A 22,641-nucleotide genomic window follows, 5' to 3' on the forward strand; every position below is an offset into this window, starting at 1 on the left:
AAATACACCATTCTTTTTTCTCTTAATCTTTTCAAGGTTTTCCAAGAGTTGCATCCTCAATATTTCATTCAAATTAACTTGCTCTTTCTCAACACATATCTTGTAAGCTACATAAATAAATCCTACTAAAAGTTCATCTATCTTAGAACTTGCACAAACTGAATAAGCAATAATTCTGCTAAGAAATCTCACATCATCCTACTTGATGAAGTTAATTACCATGGCTTTCCTATTGTATACTACCTTAGTGTAATTTTCTACTTTTTTCTTAACCATCTTTTCACCTATGGGTACACTGCCTTGTTTGCTAAGACTAGTTACCTCATGAATTAGGTCAGCATAAATGTCTACTACATTGTCTTGCATCTACAATTCACCATCATGTATCCTACTCAATATGATTTGAGTCCATTCATCTATATCTAGCTAGCGTTAGAAATGATATTTAAACAAATCAAATTCCTTTAAGTGATCAAATCCAGGCTTCATAGTCATGTTGTGCTTAAAGACTAGTTCCATATCCTTATTCATATATTCACTGCCAATCGACTCAAACTTGAAATTCAAATAACCTTCTACATCTTCAAGGTAAGCTACGTTTTTTAGAGTAATAGATAATGAAGAGTTAAGGTTTCCATCACTAGGTTTTATGAAAACTACCTTGAGCTTAAGTTTATCCTCATTCTCAACACTATGAACAATTGACATATCCATGATCTTTATCAACAATATCTTTTACCAAACAAATTTTATGGAAAAATAATAAAATACCTCTTTCTAAAAATAGGGTTGACTACAAAATTTCTCTGACAAGTCACTTCTAGATGCTCTTCACTTCGAATGTATTCACAATGAAGTGCAATTCAATTATGTACTCCATTTATCCATCAACTTGAAAACTGCATTAATTATGTACTTCACAAATATGAAAAAGGTGTTATTTGTGTTCTGCAATCAGATAACTACCCAAACTTGTCTATCTGATCATCAGATGTCACCTGAGGTTTACTATAGCCTTCTTCCATCATGACAAATGTCCTAAAAATTGACATCACAAAATTCTTTGAAAAAGTATACTTTTCATCTTTTGTTACACAATTGAAACTTTTACTATAGTACTAGTAACTCTAAATTTCATCATAACTTGTTTAGATGAGCTCCAAATCACAAGTGAGCTTAGGTACCATTTAAACATGACTAAATACACCTTTTCCCAACTTCACTACCTCTAATTCAATTTCTAACTAAAGTTTTCAAATTCTGATGTTGTGAACAAGCTTAATTCAACTTGATTGAATCAAACTCAATAGCTGACTTCATTCTTCCTATCTCATCATCTAACTTTTCTTTTGAGATATTTATTCCTTTCACAAATGCTTCATTAAGTTTTTCTTGAAGTTTACTCACAATGTTTCTTTGCTCTTCACTGCTAGATTCAGAGTTCCTTTCATGGTTCCTTTTATCATTCCTTATATTTCTAAAGTTTCTTCCATTGTTCCTTCTATCTTTGATGTTTTTGTCCATTTTGTAGTACCTCGCTGTGTGTCCAAAGTTATTGCATAACTGACATATAGGTGCTATGCTTCTAGGATTCTGCTGATCATTAGGTGCATGACAATTATGAGCAATGTGTCCTAAGTTGTTACACTTATAACACACATTCTATCTTTTGTCATCATAAGATCTTATTTCTCTTGATGTCCTTTCATTATAATTTCTTCTATCTATAGGGTTAGTATTTCTAGACAGTCTACTATTTCTTCTATCATTATCATACTTAGGTTTCCTACAATTAGTTGCATTGTAACATGATTAAATGACTTATTAGTACAACCTATTTTCATATGACCTATTTCATTCCATAAAAATCACTTACCTCTAAATTTATAACTAGTTGTCTTGGAAGTCTCAACTTGCTTTGGTTCCTCCAAGATTTCAACTTCATTGATTTGCTCAATTTCTTTAGGTTTCTCAAAAGATTGACTGGATTCAATCTTATCATTAGATTTGTCTTTTTCTTTTGGATCTAATCTAATCTTAGGTTTCTTTGTAGACATGTTAATCAAATAACCAAGACAAGTCTTGTCATAAGAAGGTCCTTGTATAGACATAGAATCATCAAATTTTTCTCTACTAGAATAAAGTTTCTCAAGCTGTTGTTTGCACTATATCAATTTACCTTTCACAATAGTATTGTACTTATGGAGTTCTTCATGATCTTCTTTCAATGCTTCAAACTCAGATGTTTTCTTTCCCAAACTTGCTCTCAAATCTACATTTTCAATCTTCAAATCAGATTCAACTTTTCTAGGATCATTTTTCAAAGTCAACTTCTAATTTGTAATCTTTAATTCATGCTTCAAGATCTTGTACTCTGTCTTCAATTTTGAATAGTCATCATCAGTAGTTCCATATTTAGTGGATTTAGGCTTTGATTTTAAATGTTCAATCTTTTCCTTCAATTGACAATTGTATACTTTGGAGTCTTCATATCTATCCTTCAACTTGTCTCTTTCTTTAGTAAGGAGATTAATTTGTTCAAGAGCTTCTTCGAGGTTCTTCATCAATTGTTGCATATCCATCAGGATCTTACTTAAGATGTTAAGCCTCTTCAAAGTAACTACGCTCTAATACCAATTATTAGAAATAGGAATTACTAAGAGGGGGGGTGGGGGTGAATTAGTAACCTACAAACTTTGGTTGCCAACTAGATATTATTACTTACTTTAAACCATGCATAACAAAGCAATAAAGTAACGATGAACAATAATAGCAATAATACACAAAGATAACTGATGACATCATATTTTGTTAACTATGGAAACCTTGGCCAAGGGAAAACACCAATGGGGATGATACCCACTAGATAATATACCGATATATATATGTTCCTTGTTAGAGGATGGACCCTGTTAGGAGTCAATGAGCAATTTCAGTATAACTAGTCCATGCTAGGAGACTTTGAATCTTTGTTAGGAGATTCCAAACCTGTTAGGAGTTGTAGTATAATGTATGCAAGAAGAGCCCACTGCTTGCTGTCCAAACATGCAATTTCAAATACAAGAAGAGCTCATTGGTCAAACAAGTAATTTACTGTTATTTTCCTTCCTTGTTTGATCTCTGATCTGTAGCTCAATCTCGAATCACCAGATAAAACTTCACATATATTTCTTTCACAAAAGTTTGCTCACTTCACAATAGCACTAATACACCAAGATTTCCCACAATAGCACACTTATTATCCAAGAAGTCCTTTGCATAAATACCATGCCATTATATAAAATATTGTTGGGTTGGCTAAGACCACAATTCACTTTTCCAAGTTAGAGTAAACATCTAGGATGTCGGTCTTAATTGGACAAGTAATTGTTTTTCAATCAAAACAATATTTTCCTTCAATTCTGTTGTCCTACTTCATTAAAACACAATCAACTCTGTTCTATACAGTCCGTACAAACTTCCAAGGTCATACATGTCATCACCAACATGTATACTATCTCCATGTAACTTCTCTTGACATAATATGACTTCTGCAACATGTTATAAACAAAACAATACACTAGTGTAAACCAAATTCTATACTTAGACAATTTTCTAATAGCCAAAAACTAAGGATCCTTATTTTTGAGGTTTCCTATCAACATGTACATCGTGTGTTGCCATTAATGACAATTATTACATATCACTATTAGCTAGTTGTCAATAGGAACAACTTCCTCTTCACCCTATTTTCCTACAACCTATCAAAGAGGGAGAGAAACCAGATAAATAGAGTGCCATCTGGGCCTAACTAGCACCTATCAAGTGTGTTGTATGAGATGCCAAGTTGGTTCTTGAGGAAGGAGTGCCCAACTGCTAAGGGTTCAGCATTGGATGCGAGACTGCAAACTCGTACTTCTAATTAATGAGTCCACCTCATATGCTCATCATCCATCTTCCCTTGAACCAACTTCTCCATATCTGAAAGTGGTGCAGCAACAACAAAGTTGCACAAAGAGGCCCAAGTATTTAGCATGCCTTAAATTTCTATCAATCAAGAGAAATGCATGTCTACAACCTCAAAATTTATATGTTTGATAGAGTTCAATTCCTTGAGTTGCTCAATAACAGAGTCCTGCTCTAATCTAAGGCCTGCATTTTTAGTGACTAGGGATTGCACAATATCCTAGAGAGTATAATTTAGACAACATCTAATACAAATAGTTTGACATTGGTAATGAAGTCATGTACATTTATAAGGCTACATATGTGCAAATTGAACACAAAGGTTTCATTACAAAAGGAATATATAGTAGAATTAAATTGTGGAAGTTAAATTTTCATTCTTGCTTCCAAAATGTTCATATCTCATTCCCATCCCAAGTCAAGCTAATTTTTCTTAAAGTGACATCTGAAAGGAAATTTGAATGGTGAATTGTATTCTGGGGTGTGATTTTATCCAAAATAGAACCTGAAAAATTTCCTATTATGTAATCTGTTTGGTCAATCAAGAGTTTTCATGTAGGGTCATCACGGTCTTGTAAATTTTTATTTTTATTTTCTTTTCTTTTTTAAATTCATTTTTTTATGGTTTCTTGTTTATTGCTGGATGTTCATTGTCTTATTTCTACTCAGCCACTATCTTTGGTCAGCTTAGAAACTCTTGTCACCCAGGTGACTCAAAGACATTTTGAATGGGACATATATTATTTTGCAATTATTCCTTCCTAACTTAACATTTTTACTTGTCAAGATGTATATTTGCATAGATTATTGGGTAGTTTATAGGAACATGTATCTCTAAAGTATTATATAGAGGAATTCCAAAAGTTGGTAGTAACATCAATTAATTTCAATGATTATGTAGACAGTATAGATAATAATAAATTCTCCTAAAGTAAATTCTTTAGGGAGAGTAGATTCTTGTGTCCTCTAGAATCTATGAAAAGGTACATCAATTCTCTAAGCTCATTAGAGAAGTTGTAGAGAAGGAAAAGTTGGTAAGAGAAAATAAGAAGAAGAGGGCTTAGAGGAAGTTGACAACAAACAAGTAGAGGGTGTAAAAATCATCAAGGGGAGGAAGCTAAGTGTTGTAGTAAAAAAATCTCAATGATAAAGGAGGTTTATGAAGTAAAGGAAGCATATAATATGAAATATTACGTTTTTGAGGTGGGTTTGCAGCAAAGTGTTCTAATTGCAAAAAATATGGATATACAAGAGTTAGGAGTGTGGTAAATCATGTCAAAAATAAAATTCAAGATTTAAAATAGTATCTAGATTGTGTACGTTGATTAAGAAAGTGGTGGGTGACTAGTACATTGGGTCACAAAGATGAATCAAAATGAGAAGACATTAATGTTGGAATGTGTAATTTCCCCTCAAATGAATTGTAAAAGAATAATAGGGGATTCTAGAAACTCTAAGAGGATTACTAAATAGGGTTTGGTCAAATTAATATTTAGGTTTGTAAAGTTCTAGAAGTTATTTATGTTTAGATAATTCTAGAAAAATCTATTTGTTCTATGTTGGCTAATTTAGATGTTTCTGGAAACAATCTAAGCCCTCTATAAATATAGGCATCTCGTGTTGGTATTGATATGGACAAAATGTTTAATGAAATATATTAGTGTCGTAGCACATTGAGTATTTTTCTTTTTTAGTTTATTTTGTCCATCCACCTTTCACAAGTTTTATTAGAGTTGTCATGGGTTTCTACAAATTGGTATCAGAGCAAGGTTAAAAAGAGGAGCTTGGAGGATTGTGCATAAGGAGGATTGCAGAAAAGAAAGGGGATTGAAAGTCATATAAATCATTTCATTGTGAGATCTACAAAAGAATAAGCCTATTCTTGGATAAATTAAGCCTGTTATTACAACCAAGTAAGCTTGGGACATTCTTGAGACTGCATATCAAGGTACAAGGTTGAACAAGCATAATGGTAATTCAATGAAGAATGCATTCAAAACTCAAATGAAATTTGGTAGAGGCAAAGGAAGAGGAAATTCTAGATTTAGAGGAAGAGGAAGAGGCAGATATAATTTTTAAAAGGAAGAAGGAAAGAGTCCAGATCTAGGAGGAAGGAGAAATCAATACTTCAACTCAAGGGGATGCAATAACAAGCAAACATCACAAAGAGAAAGGTTATTTGGAGAACCCTATCACCATTTGTGACAAATGAAGCTATCAAGGGGTAGCTGAAAGAAGACATGATTTTGATCAATTTTTTTGGTGAATCCTATCATTGACATTTGTGATAGATGAGGCAAAATTATCAGTGGATCCTATGAAAAGAGGAAATCATTGGCAGCCAATTGGTGACAAAATGTTTGTCAAAATTAAAGGTTGCAACCTTGGGAGACAATATTAAAAAAAAATTAATAGATATGAAGATTATTGGAAAATAGCTTTTTAGCATCAAGAAGAAGAAAGTATTTGGATTCGTATGCAACAACATTTAAGGTTGAAATTAGGGGGGAGTGTTGGAATGTGTAATCTCCCCTCAAATGAATTGTAAAAGAATAATAGAGGATTCTAAAAATTGTAAGAGGATTATTAAATAGGGTTAGGTCAAATTAATATTTAGGTTTATAAAGTTATAGAAATTATTTATGTTTAGATAGTTCTAGAAAAATATATTTGCTCTATGTCAGCTAATTTAGATGTTTTCGAAAGCAATCAAAGCCCTTTATAAATAAAGTCATCTCATGTTGTTATTGATATGAACGAAATGATTAGTTAAATATATTAGTGTCATAGCACATTGATTATTTTTCCTTTTTAGTTTATTTTGTCCATCCACCTTTCACAGGGTGTATCAGAGCTGTCATGGGTTTCTACAATTAATGTTAGAGAGACTATATTTGAAACCTTAAAATGAAGTTTAGAATCCAATTCAAAGGAAGAAATTATTGAAGACTTGATGTAAGTTAGAAGATAAATGTTTAAAACCTATTATTGATAGTGTGAGTACAAATAACATAGCTCGAAATTAAAATAGTAGTAGAGTTCAAAGATCTTTAAAAAATAAGTATCCCTTTCCCTAGAAGGTGTCATTATTTAAAAAGGGTCATCAAATCTTGATAAATGAGAATATGTATGTTGATTTCTAGATTAGAAATTATAAAGATAATGATTGTGTTATATAATACCCATGAATATGTGTCATATATTGCTTGGGAGATTATGGTAGTTTCAAAGTAAAGGGGTGTTAGAAAGTAAAGTCCACCAAGATAACTAGGGGGCAGGGGTGTGTAAACCAGATATGCAATTAAGACAACTCTCAATATCTTCTTTAAAACAACTATTAGCACACACTTCACTATTCATATGCTTCCCATAATCGCCAATTATTTTTTATATAAGATAGATTCCATTAATTTACACTTCTTGAAAAGCTGAAAAAATAGCGAAAATGATTTAGAATAATTACTTGGTTATCAAATCTTTCATGTAAGATGATTATAATTTGTTCAATTGAATTTGAGACTACGAAGGGTCATGTGAAAAGGGCTTGAATATTTAAAATAGATATGGTGGGCTTCTCACATGGTTTTACATTAAAGCAACGTAGATATCCCAAACACTTCGAAGTTTGGGTCACAACATTAAAATATTCACATATAGTAATTTTTAATGGTCTGATGATGATTTTTTTCCCTCTATATTACTGAGAGAGATTTAGCCATTCCCACCAATATTAGTGTTTTTTTTTTCCAAGTATCTTCTCTGCTAGTTTTTAGTAATCTCAACTCTGCTCTTTTTTTGTGATCTCTGGTCTAGTTTGGATTCTTTTGCTCTATTTTGTGATTATTGTTCTCAATTCTGCATTATTTGTGAGTACCCATTGTGATATATGTTCTATTCAGCTTTGTTTTGTGAGCTTAGCTCTACTTTGGGTTTTTTATCTATGTTATGCAATCTCTACTTTTTTCTAGGTTGTTTTAATTTATGTAATACATTTCCATCTTTCTCGCTAATGTTTTTGTGTATGCTTCTATGACCTCATCTAGCATATGTTAATGCTTACAATTAGGTAATACCAAACTTCGAGTTTTATTTTTTACAGGTTCTTTTGGTTTCTAGAGGGATGTGTACAGCTCAGAACTAATGAATTGTGTAAGATAATCTGCATCAATCCTTGTGCAAAATCTATGTGTATTGCCGACAATTGCAGTGAAATAGGTATCCCTATTTCTGCTGCGATTCGTTTCTATTGCATCATCCTTTTCTACAGTCATATTGCTTACAGATTGACAGTACAAATCCAAGTGGTAAGTTTTGTAAGAAGAGTAATTGTATATAGCATTTGGGTAGTTAGTTTTTTGGTTTTGTTTGTATGTTGAAGGCCCATTCTCATGGGTGGCATCTATTCAGATAAAAAAAAACAAGTTTTGTTGAGTACAAGATCTTATGGCATAAAAAAGGGATGAGGTTGAAATTGTATTTCTAAAAAATTTGGTGGAATGAGTAGTTAATTTTAAATGTAATTAGTTGTTGTACTTTGGAGTTGAACAATTTATTGAATGGGTGTAACATAGGTCTAAGCGGATTAGTGATAGCTTGTTATATATAAATCTATTAAACATAATTGTTATATATAAATCTATTCAACGTAAGTGTTCCTTGATCTCTTTATCCCTAATTTTCTCTTTCCTTTTCATTTGATGAGTGAGAAATACCCTTTCTTGGAGTGAAGTCATGCTAAAGAGAAAAATATGACTATGGAGGGTGAAGGTGATATTGAGAAGGATACCCGTGTCCTATTGGATTATGATGATTTTATGCAGCATGATACCTCATTTTTCATATAAATTATACTAACATAGTTAAATGGAACAAGAATTGAGAAGAGAATGGTCCTTGGGATGAGGATAAGGAGTATGAAGAGGCAAGTAGTGTTTCCCTCTCCTCAAGATGATTAATGTTGAAAAGGTTAATGTGAGGTTTAAGGGATGTGAAAGTAGCCTAGTGCTAGGATTAACTGTAGAAAAAAGGAAGAAAAAAAAAAAAACTACATGCAAATATAACTAATATTAGAAAATAATAAATCACACAGAAGAGGTCACAAGATAATTTTTTTAAACATGGTTAACCAAATCCCTCAGCTACATCCACCAATAGAAAGCCCAATATTATTATTATCCAATGATTACAATCTACAATCCCATATAGCTCAATAGCCCTGCAAGAAGCTACAATATTATCATACATTATGAAATCCCTAACCCTAAGCCATTTTATACAAGCTTTTTGGCACTTACAAAATTAGGGCTAGAATAAGTCATCCAATAGAATAACAAAAATTGATGCCTTTTACAATCATAAAGTTTGTTGGTATTTCTAAGGAATTGCCACTGAAAACCCTTGCGAGGGTGTTGCCTCTCGACCCCACCCTGTATTGTGATAGGGAGCGCACTTGGGGCTCTACCCCAAGATGTTGCAAGGTGTACTGCCCCTTAACCCCTTCTTGCAAGCGCTGCCCATAAACCCCTGTAGTAAAATCCAAGGGGATACCATGTCAAATAAAGTGGGAAAAATTAACCTCTGAATTTGTTTAGGCTCCACATCCCAAAACCCCACCTTTCAACATCCTTCAAATAGAAAAGGTTGTGCATGTACTTTTCTAGTTGGAGAAATGGACATTCAACTCCATTAAGAATCTAAATTTGAATTAAAAATCCCTCAATGCTAGGTTTGAAGAGGTTCATAGTACTTTGCAAGTTGGAAATAAGACAACTAAAGTGGATCGTGTAGAAGAGATAGGTAAGATGATTAAGCATTTAGTGGAGACAATTGACAAAATATAAACTTCCACTAGGGTCATCTTAATTGTTTCCAAGATATGATGGCTACCTCTATGGATTGCCTCAATATGCTTGTTGGTAAAGTGGATCAAGATGTTGAATTAATGCTCATGCTAGACCTGGAAGCTAGTGATTCTGCTAGGCAAGTTGTTGGACCTCGAAAGTGCACACAAATCAAATATGAAGAAGAAACCTATTGTCGATCCTCCTTATCAAGTCCTTGACATCAAGAGTGTTGTGCATAGGATGATAGATTTCAAAGAGGAGATGGTGGCTATTGTGAAGGAGCATGCCTAACCTTTGGTGCTTGTAGTGTTGCTTTTTTTTGGTTTGGTCCCTATATGTATCTCTAGCTAGTTGTGTCCAGTTCACTTTTTTGTCTCTTTTTTGCTTGTTTTAGTTGTGGTGTTGTTGGATTTTCTAGCACTTAATCATTGTGGGGCTTAAATGCAGTATATTTTGTTATAATTATATGTGGTTTTAGGTCCCCTTAAAATCTACTTTATCTTATTAATAAAAAACACTAATAGAGTGATAATTATGGTAAGTAGTAAGGAGTTTTTGTATTATTAAAAGAATGAGAAAATTGGTTATGCTTTGGTGTTTGGAACAACTTGCTCAGAATAAACTACTCTTACTCCCACATTGGTCCTATTGGATCTAAACATGTTGTATTAGTTAGCTACACATGCGAGCCATCACCAAGAGTGGCTTCAGCTCTTTGGTGTTTGGAACAACTTGCTCAGAATAAACTACTCTTAGACCTAGAAGTGTTTTCTTGTCTAAAAAAGTTGAGAATTTTCGTATTGAGGTGCAAGATAACTTGAATGAATATGAGGACATTATTTATTCTAATATTCTTGATAACTTTCCTTGGGACTGTGAGAAGTATTTAGTCATCACATGATTTTGATTCTAACGGCTATTCTTCTTGACAAAGCTTTTTATAGATTAACACATATAGAAAATGAAGAAATGTGAATAGAATTGGAATTCCTTTTGAAGAAGGGTTTGATGTTGAAAATCCCAAGTCCTTGTATTGTTGGGAACATGTAGGCTATTCCCCTCCTTTCAAAAATAGTGTGTTTAATACAATGTAATAAAATGAATGATGCCACAAATATTGGTAATTGGTTCTTTAAATTTTTTGAAATTTCATGGAATTCCAAAGAGTATAACCTTTAATAGGAATATAAATTGTATGAGTGATTGGAGGGCCTTATGGAGGAAGTCGAACAAAATTTGAATTTTAGTTGCTTATAATCCACTAACAAATAGTCAAACCAAAGTTTTCAATTCGAGTCATGGTAGTTTGTTAAAATGCCTCATTGGTAGTTCCCCCAAAATTTAGAAGTTTATGTTAGTGCAAGCTAAATTTTTATGTAATGATTCCCCAAATAAAAATATAAGTTTTAGTTATTTCAATGTTGTTTATGGTATGCATCCTAGAATCATATTTGATATATGCAATCATTTTAGAATGGAGAAGACCCATGCTTATGTGGAGGACTCTAATAATACAAAAAGGAGGAGGTAGTTGCAGTTTAAGGTTGGGGATCTTGTATTGGCTCATTTTTTAAATGAAGATTTTCCTACAAGAAATCACAATAAGTAAACTGGTCCTTGCCATATTCTTGGGAAGTGTTTTGTCAATGCATTTGAGATTTCTTTATCAGAAAACCTTAACCTATCTCTCATTTTCATAATAGAAATATCTTTCCACGTAAATAAAATGTAGAAGAGATTGAACTAGGTCAAGAATTCCATCCATTACGAATCTGTAATAGTACCTACACCACAACAGATAAAATGCATCCTGGATAAGAAACTACTGAAGAAGACCCATAAGCATGAACCTTTTCAGTATCCTGTTAAGTGGAGCAAATATTCCATTGGAGATGCGTCTTGGATCACAAAGGATTAGATGAAGCTGGGTCATTTAGTTTTGTAGACCTCATGAGAAGGAGTTCATGAATTCATTCCATCGGAGGTAACTAATCCAGGGTGCTCTAACAATTTGTTTTTGTTTTTCTTCTTGTTTAAATTTTATTTCTTTCTTGTTCCTTCGTTGTTGTTGGATGTTCTTTGTGTTCTGTTATTGCTCAATTACTAGCTGCTATCACTCTACCTCTTGTTACCAGAGTGAAAAAAATTTATACCGAATGGGGCGTAAACCATCTGGCTGTTTTTCCTTCCAAACCTGACAGTTTTACTTGTTGATCTAGCTTTCCATTGATCATTGGATAATTCGGGTGTAGAGCCGGGAGTTCTGAGGGAAAAGAAAAGGACTCGACTAAGAGGATGTTAGATGGCCGACAGATGGATGAAAGAATAGGAAGTCATTCTAAGGAGAAGAATTGACTGTCGAAAAAAAAAGCAAGCATCTACAGAAAAGGATAGTGCATCGAAGGGAACGATGGCATAGAAGATAGAGAGTTAGTTCATTGTAATGACCGAATAAACGCAGTAAATATGTTAACAGAGGACTCGTGTAATAAAATAAGCTTCTACAAAGGACAGTCACTACTGAATCCGTATTATTCTTTGTCTATAATCTAAAGTTCGAACTTCATCTTGTCTTTAACTGTTTGTGTGAACTATCATTGAGAGTCTGGATTCGGTGAAAGACCAGTGAAGCTTGTCATCAATCTTTATTTGGAGAGAATTTTAGTATATTATAAAATTTCATTAAGTATGTTATACTTTTCATAGAATTATAAAATTCAGGTATCTCCTTTAGACATACATTCAGACTCAAGATGCGTGAATTTTGATTCAAAACAAATTTTCACTTTCATTATCAAGGTTCTTTCACTACAATATTATTTGATTTGATTAATCTACTTTTCAGAATCATAGGTTGCACTAATTTAGAGTTTATAGAATTTTAAAAGTGATTTAATTCTAGAAAAGATTATAAATAATGTTATTCTTAATCTCGATTCTTTTTTTTTTTTCTAATTTAAGGAAGAAAATTCATATGTTTACTTGTATATTCTTTTAAATCTGTTGGACTGTTTGCATTAGCAAATATTCATTTGTGTTATATCTGAATATTTTATATGTTAGATTTGTTAATTCAGAATTGGATTTCCTTAAGTGGACAAAATGAAAATGAAAGTTCTATTTAGTTCCAATTGACAATTTGTGACTGTATTACCTATATTGGACATCTTTTAGAGTCCCGTTTGGTGGAAGATGACAGAAATGGGCTTTTTTATACCCTGGATTTGAAATTTTTTACATTTGTTTGAAAATTGACAAATTGGAATTGGAATTCGCGACTTCCAGTTTTGTCTCAAAACCAGGCTTTCCGACTTCCTACAAGTAAGTAGAAATTGAAAATCAAAACCTGGTTATATTTTTTGAGTGTAAAAACAATAGATTACTTTTTGAAGTCTGCCTTCAACTCCCAAGCTTACATATAAAAATGTGTCTTCACAGGTATTTTCCGAGTGAAACAAATAGTTCAAGTAGAATCCCAAAAATAGAAATGAATTTGCAAAACCTTGATTTGGCAAAACCAAGATTTTTAGAAATCCTAATTTCTACAATTCCATGAACCAAACAGACTCTTAATACAATGCAGATTATCATTACTTCTTCCACAACCTTTTGTCTCCATACAACTGTCCTGCGCATAAGCACAAATTTTCATATTACTACCTGCCGTCATCTTGTCCATTACATTTGCTTAATTTCATGTCTTCCTTGAATTGGAGTCATTTCTACCCACGAAAATAAAGCCAAAATTTAAAGGGTCGACGGTAGCAGTTTCTCAAGCCCTGTGTCATCAATACTGGTTTGGAGGAATACACTTTTCTTGTATAAATGAGTGGAGAACCGTGCCCACTTGTAACTTTTGGAAGTAGTCACTTTGTCCGGTACTGTATGAGTTCATCACTTCACTCTGTGAGGTTGTAAAAACTGTAAATAATTGGCCCCTCGGATCACGTGTACTCATTCGACTACTGTGGAAATGCACTGTACTATATGGTAAACCTCAGTTTGAGTGCACACAGTATATCATCCAGGTTTGATTGATATGACTTGACTATATCATCACTTATTATTGGGCGATGTTTATACAGTCAAAAATTTGTACCTGATTTGACAGTTTTCTGAATTAATTAATTAATTTAAAATTCATAAAGTCCAATCAGCGCTAGAAGATGAGTTGCTTAGAGATATCCCCCACTTGGTGCTTATGGCTACGTCATCACAATGCCAAGAGAAGCTCTACAGAATTCAAACTTCTCTCGAGATACAACTTTGGTGAACATATCAGCCAGATTGACTGCTGTGTCAATCTTCTCTAACTTTAATCTTCCCTCTTCAAGAGCATGACGAATGAAGTGAAATCTGGTTTCTATATGCTTGGAACGACTGTGAAAGGTTGAATTGTGGGCCAAATAGATGGCACTCCTGCTATATGAAAACAGAGTAAAAGTGGATTGTTTAAATCCCAACTCTCCAAACAATCATTTTAACGATATCAGCTCTTTTGCCCCCTCCGTGAGAGCAATGTATTCAGCCTCAGTAGAGGAAAGAGCAACAACTGGTTGCTTTCGAGAAGTCCAGCTAATCGCTGCCCCGACAAACTTAAACACATAGCCTATTGTTGATCTTCGTTTATCTAAATCTCCAACCATATCAGCATCAAGAACCCTCTTCTGGTGATGCTCTTACAATTGTGAGCACGAGCAATAGAGGTAGAAGTCGAGAGAGAGGAAGAAATAATAATAATAATAATAGTAACACAAGAGGAAGATCGAGTCATCACTCCAAATCGAGAGGAAGAAATGGGTCTTGCTAGTTTTGTGGAAAACTAGGGCACTCAAAGAAGCAGTGTTGGCATTACAAGAAGGCTCAAAATAAAGTCATAAATGATGGAGTTAATGCTGCAACTGATGAAGCTTTGGTACTTGTAGCCGATGACACAAATTCAAATTCGTGGGTCCTTGATTCCGGTGCCTCATTTCATGCAACTCCATGTCGGAGTGTTTTCATGAATTACCAAGAAGGTATGTTTGGTAAAGTTTTTCTTGGGGATAATAAAGAATTTGACATAGTGGGAAAAGGGGACATTTTATTGTCATTGAAAAATGGGAGCAAATGGATTTTAAAAGATGTTAGGCATATACCTACACTTAAGTGTAATCTGATTTCTGTTAGTCAGTTATATACACAAGGCTGCAATGTTACTTTTGATTTAGCTTCATGGAAAGTGTCAAAAGGTCAATTACTTTTAGCAAAAGGGCAGAAAACTGGAAGTTTGTACACATTAGAGTGTCATGGTGAAGTGGGAGCAGCCATGGCGGTTGTGGATAGTAATGCTGAACTTTGGCATAAGAGGCTCGGTCATATGAGCAAAATAGGTCTTGAAGTTATGCTTCGTAGAGACCAACTTCCAGGTCTAAAATTGGTTGATTTACAGTTATGTGAGCATTGCCTTTATGGAAAAAAAAATCGCACCAGCTTTATAAGGATGGGTCATGAGAAGAAATCTTCTCAATTAGAACTTGTGCATTCTGATGTTTTTGGTCCTACGGAGATAACATCTCTTGGTGGTGCTAAATATTTTGTCACATTTCTTGATGATTTCACTCAAAAAGTTTGGATTTATATGTTGAATAACAAATTTGAAGTTTTTTCAAAATTTAAAGTTTTTAAGGCTATGGTGGAAAATCAGATTGGAAGAAAAATAAAATGCTTATTAACAGACAATGGTGGTGAGTTTTGTTCTACGGAGTTTGACAATTTTTGTGCAGATAATGGTATTCGGAGGATTAAAACAGTCCCGTATACACCTCAAGAAAACGGTGCAGCTGAGAGGTTGAATTGGACTATTTTAGAAAGAGCTCGATGTATGTTATCAAATGCTGGTTTGGGGAAAGAATTCTAGGAAGAGGCCTATAATACAGCGGTCTATTTAATAAACAGAGCTCCTTCGTCATGTTTAGATTTTGACATTCCAGAAGAACGGTGGACTGGTAAGACGATTTCCTATTCTCTATTACGAGTTTTTGGGTGTGATGCGTATGTTCATGTTCCAAAAGAACAGCGAACGAAATTGGATTTTAAATCTAAACATTGTATATTTTTGGGGTATGGTGAAGATCAATTTGGTTACCGATTATGGGATTCAATCACTTAGAAAGTAATACGGAGCAGGGATGTTGTATTTAATGAGAAAGTATTCTCAGGTTTGAGTAATCAGAGGTCTAATTCTGATGATTTTATTAACTTTGATTTATCAGATAATGGCAATACTGTTCCACATTCTCCTAGCGTTACTTTCCATCCCTCCACTATTGGTGTGCCTTTAGGAAATGTAAGTTCATCTCTTACTACTCCATTTCCATGTTCCCTGTTTCAACAAACTCCTCCCCTCACCTCCACCCACACAGGTCAACCCACATTTGAAAAAGAGGCTTCTCTATTCCCACCGCAACCCCTGCCGGTTCCCCACACCATGCCATTAGTCGTTACCCATGTTGTTGCGGAGGATGTAGACCCTGCAGTTTATATATAGTCGCCCCCACCACGTGCGCTACACACTACTTCTCCTCACCCACTGGTAGAGTCACCTCTACATCCCCAATCTAGTGTCGAAGTCATTTTAAATCCCCTGCCAAATACACTGCCTCGCCAGCCTCCTATGCCAACTATGACGTCTACTACCCTACCGTTACTAGTTACTATAGACACAGAGGCTGGAAAACAAAAAATTTCAAATATAGGGGCTGCAAATCTAGAGGTTCCTACACCGCACAATATTAATTTGAGGCGGTCTACAAGAGAGAAGAAACGTCCTAGGAAACTTGATGACTATGAGCTGTTATTTTCTCTCTGTTCTGATCAGGTAGAGCCCCAAACTTATAAACAAGCATGTTCTGATATTAATTCAATGTTCTGGATGGATTCAATGTGGGATGAAATTGAGTCTTTAAACTCAAACCAAACTTGGGATTTGGTTCCACTTCTAGCAAATCGTAAAGCATTGAAAAATAAGTGGGTCTATCACATCAAAGAGAAAGACAGAGGTCAAAAAAGATACAGGGCAAGATTAGTAGTGAAGGGATTTTCTCAGAAACAGGGTGTGGATTTCAATGAAATTTTTTCTCCAGTGGTGAAAATGCAAACAATTCATTTGGTACTTGGCATGGCCGTAGCATGGGACCTCGAGCTTGAGCAACTTGATGTCAAAACAACATTTCTACATGGGGATATTGATGAAGAATTATATATGGAACAGCCAGAAGGCTTCATCGAATAGGGGCAGGAACATTTAGTTTGCAAATTAAAGAGGAGTCTTTATGGGCTGAAACAAGCTCCTCGTCAATGGTACTTGAAGTTTGATAATTTTATGACTCAGCAAGGCTTTACCCGCTACGAATCAGACCCATGTGTATACCACAAAAGGCTTCCGACTGGTGAGTTCGTGATCTTATTATTATATGTTGATGGTATGTTGACTGCTAGTAACAGTATGAGAGTCATTCATGAGCTAAAGACACACTTGTCTCTTCGTTTTGCCATGAAAGATTTGGGGGCAGCAAAGAGGATTCTTGGGATGGATATCATCCATGATAGGGATAAAAGAGAACTCAAATTATCTCAAGAAAAATACATTCTTAAAGTTTTAGAAAAATTCAATATGTCCAATGCCAAATCAGTTGCCACTCCATTGGCTGATCATTTTAAATTATCTTCTAAGTTGTGTCCTTCTACTCTGGAAGAAAAACATGCGATGGTTGGTATTCCCTACTCTTCAGCAGTTGGGAGTCTAATGTATGCCATGGTTAGCACACATTCGGATATTGCTCATGCAGTGGGAGTTGTGAGTGGTTTTATGAGTAATCCTAAAAAAACTCATTGGCAAGCAGTTCAATGGATTCTTCGGTATTTGAGAGACACTTCCTCTCATGTTTTATGTTTTAACAATAAATCTCCTTACATCTGCGGATATGCATGCAAGTTGTAAATCTTGCTTGATGAGCAAAGACTCTATCTGCACTTTCCATAGCCCAAAGTTTTGCCCAGAAAACGTTTCAATCTTCCATTTTTTTGCTTCATCCATGGTGCCTGCAAAAAATTAAAAAAACCTCACCAATTTCCAAAAAAAATCGAACGAGCTTAACCAAGCTCTGATACCAATTGTTGAAAGTAAGTTGCAGACCCAAAAACTAATTAACAATAGAAATAGAATAGGACAATAACAAGACTAGAGAAAAAAGAACAGAAATAGAGACACCAAAATTATAGTGGTTCATCCAGATATTTTGGATTACATCCACATTACAAGCAGGGCCAATATCTCTATTAGAAATAAATCTTGATACAATGATACAGCAGCTCTCAGCTCATAGTTATATATATAAATGCATTCAAGCATCTCCGAGAATCAAGGAGGAGCAGTTACAATCAACGATGATTGGGCTTCACAAAGAATCTCTGCAAAACCGTTACACTGCAGAACCGTTACATCTATGAATTTTTAATTAATTAATTAATTTAGAAAACAATCAAATCAGATACATTTTTCCCACTATTTAACCAAGGGCTTATTACTGCTCACACAAAGAATTGCCTGAAATGTCCATCCCCCATGCGTAGTCCCTTCTAAGTTGCATTATGTCTGTCTTCTCTCGAGATGTTCTCTTTTAGATGAAATGATGATTTTTATTTCTGATTACAAATGAGATTACATGGTTATTTATTATTATTAGATAGTGAGCATTTATAGGATGATTTAATAGGAAAGACCACTTTCATAGAAGCAAAGAAACGTCTTATGGAATTAGATTATTGTTTCTATTATATTGAAGTGAAATTGTGTAATCTATTAGGAAAGAGATAACAGATTATAGCAAAGAAATCTTTAACAAATATATCATTATTAGGCAGGATAACTGACTAATAATTATTATATAAGACTTCATCATTATTTATGTTTACACAATGAGTGGTAATAGGATAATTTATGGAATAGGACAATTATAAATATATATTATATGAAATTACATTATTGTTTAAAGGCTTGAGTTCTGGTAAGATAATTTATTAGGAAGCATATGTGTAAAAAATGATAAAGGAGAAGCTGCTCCAAGGTTCCAAGGGCCCGTTTGGTTGCTGGAACAGGAACAGAAAAGTTGGAATACGTTTTCTATTTTCTGTTTGGTTCATCACTTAGAATAGGGAATAGGAATGCGTATTCCCATTTTGCCTCTAAAATGAGCTTATACCCATTCCAAAAAATCCCTGTTATTGGAATAGCCATTCCTATCACAATATTACATGCCTATTCTCCATTCCTATGCCCGCGACCAAACGGGCCCTTAGATATAAACTATAAAGCTTCTACCTCTTTGTCCACTTTCTTGAAGCCCTTAATGGTATTGTTCATGACCAATTTACTGACAACAATAATTTCTCTTGTTTTTTCTTGAATCACATTCATAGTTTCCTCCAACTTTTAGATGCACAAATCATGTGCTTCCTTAAGATATTTGATGCCCTTAGTTAAACCCCCTCAAACTATTGACCTATAAAGGTTCCTTAAGATCAACTAATATTTGTCATAGCCATTTTTAAAAGTAATTTGTGATTATTTAGTAAATATTTCTAAATTCTCACAGGAATATTTTATAATCTTAGTGCATAAGTTATGTAACGTGAATACATTAGTTTATCATTGGTTTTTTTCAACAAGACTAAAAACAACTTTTTTTACCATTGAAGTATATTATTGAATTTCTCAAATTCATCTAACTTGACAAAGAGATCATTATCAATCATTGATTAGAGATACATATGTCCTTTAAATGTTACATAAGCCCTTTATCCAACTGTACCAATTAAATGTGAATTCTTTGATATTTTTTCACTAAATCTTTTCTTTTTTCAATGAAAATAACTAGTACATCACAGATTTGAAAGACTAAATTAAGATATTGATAAAATGTTATCCTCTCTTATAACTTTCCAAATTTATGTGATTATAACAATTAGATGTCAACTTTTGAATATTTCTTTTTTAATTCATTGCTTTCTTGAATGAAAAAAATCATAATTTCCTATTCTTAATCAGATAACTTTGAATATTTGAATTATTGTAGTTTTTTTTAAGATTGATTTAACTTCTTTCATCTTTAAAAATTCAAAGTCTTTTTTAAGAATTTAAAATATTTTTTATTTTTTATTTTTTGCATTAAAGAATATTTGAACTGAGCACCAAGTTATAGATGCCTATCACATAACATTGCCACTAATCCAAATGTCTATTAGAAATTAATTAATTTTTTCAATATATTTAATATCTTTGCAAAGAAAGAAACTCCTCCAATTTCTTCCTACAATATAAGGAAAGCTGAAATATCTAGAGGAAACTGATTTGAGAATTTCTTTAAATAATATATAATAAAAGTATTAAGAGCTTTGTGATCGTTTTTGAAATTTCTACAGCAATCATAAGATTTTCTATTTGATAATCTAGTATTCATGTTTCTGTTATGTGAATCGAGAAAAATATAATGAGTAATGGCCATCAGCCATGTTATTCAGAATTGAAAGATGGATAAAAAATAACTATTGACTGCACAATTATTTATAACTTGAAAAGTTTCTTCCGGCATAAACAAATGTTTTGGCGCCATTTCATTTTCACTTGTAAACTTCTTCTTCCTAAACATTGTGATAAGGAATATTTACTGTAATAAGATTTACATAGTAATGAATTATCGACAATATTTCCTTGTATGATTTTACGGATTCTTTTATTTTGCGCCTTGAATGAAAATTCACAATGTTGTTCTGATATATGCAGCATGAAGAAAACAATTGAAAAATATAAGAAGTTTACCGCCGATAACAGTCATGGAGGTGGCTTTACTGAGACCAATACTCAGGTTAGCTTTTGATTTCAATGCTATGCAATTTTATCTTCCATAACTATAAAAGTACATAATATCTCAATGATTGCTTCTATGGACTCTAGAAAATATTGTTGTAGTAAAAAATGACAAAGCAACAGAGATTTGTTTGATCAAATTAAGATTTGCATGAGAAGATATTTCTATTCTTTTAAACTTCTCTATGTTAAAAAATCTCATATTTTACTGTACGTACCTGAAAGCCAGAAAACTTACTATATAATTTTCTTGAATATTGCAGTACTATCAACAGCAAGCTGCACAACTGAGACAACAAATTGATACCTTGACTAACACAAATCAGTAAAATTTTGTGTTCTTACACAATGTTTTCTCAATTCTTTATTTGTTGCGAAACTTTTTATTTACGATAAATCTCTAAAATTGCTCTTGGTTTTGAGTCAGGAATCTTCAGGGACAAGGAATATCCGATTTGAGCCAGAAGGACCTTAAACAACTTGAGGCAAAAATTGACAAGGCGCATGGCAGAGTGCGGAAGAGAAAGGTTGGGCAAATAGTCTTTTCAAAACCATCCGATTGTCAACTTTACGTTGCATCTTACTTAGCGTGAAATGCTTATCAAACTCAGGAAATTAATTTCCTCTTTTGTTCATGATCACATTAAATAGGAAGAAAAGTGTGTTGAGGAAATCGAGAAGCTGCAAAGATCGGTAAGTAATGTTAGTTAAAGGATATAAACTTCACCTGACATTCTTTTGTGTTGGATGGCAATCTATTAAATAGAAGGGCTTAAAACCTCCAGTAAATTGTGTGCATTCAAATAACATACCAACATTCAGGGTAGGCATTATTAAGAGCTATGATTGTATTGTTCAGGAACACAGGCTGATTGAAATGAATCAGGCTATTCGACTAAAGGTATGAACTCTATAGAGTACTTAAGTTGTTTAATTTTTTATTTGATGGTTTATGGGTTCTGCCTAAACAGGTAGTGCATTGTAGTAAATGTGAGAACTAAATATGTCGGAACAGGGCGTGTTGAGAATAGAATAGCTGCTCTATAAATTCTTTTTGTGACTACAACTTATGTCATGAGCAGATAATGGAAGGCCAATACAGCCAGAATGTGAACATGATAGTACCGCATCCTGAATATGATGCATTGCCTTTTGACTCGAGAAATTACATGCATCCTAATCTTATGCTTCCTGCTCACCATTATGCTTGTCAGGAGCTAACGGCCCTTCACCTGGGGTAAGTTTATTTTTACTTCTGTTCTTTCTGTCATTTTTCTTCCTTTGTCCTTCAATATAAAACTTGCCGCGTATGAAAAAAGTAGGCTTAACCAAACTCCAGCCTTGATGTTCCTTTTGTTGTATTTCCAGATAAAATGAATGAAATGGAGGGAAGCTGAAGATGATGAATGAAAGCCTTTTGTGAATGTGTATAAGTCTGGAGTATATATATAGTCTCTGTAGAGTATAATTGAAGAGATTGCTAATTACCAGTGAACATAAGATAAAACTCCGCTTTATCAACTCTCTGTGAGGTTATGACACAATACTAAAACCTATTTGATTTATTAACTGCCTTGCAACCTATTTATTTGTTATATATGTACAGAGGGGAAAAGATCATGTTACTTGATATTACATGACATGGTATGAATGCGAGTGGAACGCTATAAATTAAGAAGTCCTTTACACACTTGTTTGCTTCATATCGTTTTGCACTCAAGTTTGATTTTTACAAGAATGGATTGGATAAGCTATTTATATTTCTTTTAAAGTTTGAAACAAGTATCTGTAACATGTGAGATATAAGAAGATAATACTGCAAATCCAAAATTTGGAGGTTTGGTTAAGAGAGTCCGCTAATGTTTCACAGGCTTACGTTTATATTTCGAAGGGTTAGTTTTGTTAATTTAATAGTTTTGTGCAATTCATGATTGTTCTTGTTGTAGT

General features: G+C 33.6%; 1 protein-coding gene across 2 annotated transcripts in view; it reads left to right on the forward strand.

Annotated features, from left to right (window-relative positions):
- LOC149568983 (agamous-like MADS-box protein MADS1) overlaps positions 1-22,397 on the forward strand; it is an 81,277-nt gene extending 58,880 nt beyond the window's left edge. Inside the window, exons 3-9 of one of the 2 annotated variants that reach the window (XM_089817672.1) lie at positions 20,611-20,692; positions 20,958-21,019; positions 21,122-21,221; positions 21,346-21,387; positions 21,554-21,595; positions 21,777-21,931; positions 22,063-22,397. In XM_089817672.1, coding sequence (XP_089673798.1) covers positions 20,611-20,692; positions 20,958-21,019; positions 21,122-21,221; positions 21,346-21,387; positions 21,554-21,595; positions 21,777-21,931; positions 22,063-22,066 — 487 coding nt within the window. In that variant the 3' untranslated portion in view covers positions 22,067-22,397. Of the gene's footprint in view, positions 1-20,610; positions 20,693-20,957; positions 21,020-21,121; positions 21,222-21,345; positions 21,388-21,553; positions 21,596-21,776; positions 21,936-22,062 lie in introns of those variants that run through there. The other variant, XM_089817673.1, reaches the window with a different exon arrangement.
- The last annotated feature ends 244 nt before the right edge of the window (positions 22,398-22,641 follow it).

Source organism: Cupressus sempervirens, chromosome 3, assembly GCF_028749045.1.
Source record: "Cupressus sempervirens isolate cs-2001-9-10 chromosome 3, ASM2874904v1, whole genome shotgun sequence".
NCBI classification, from domain to species: domain Eukaryota; kingdom Viridiplantae; phylum Streptophyta; class Pinopsida; order Cupressales; family Cupressaceae; genus Cupressus; species Cupressus sempervirens.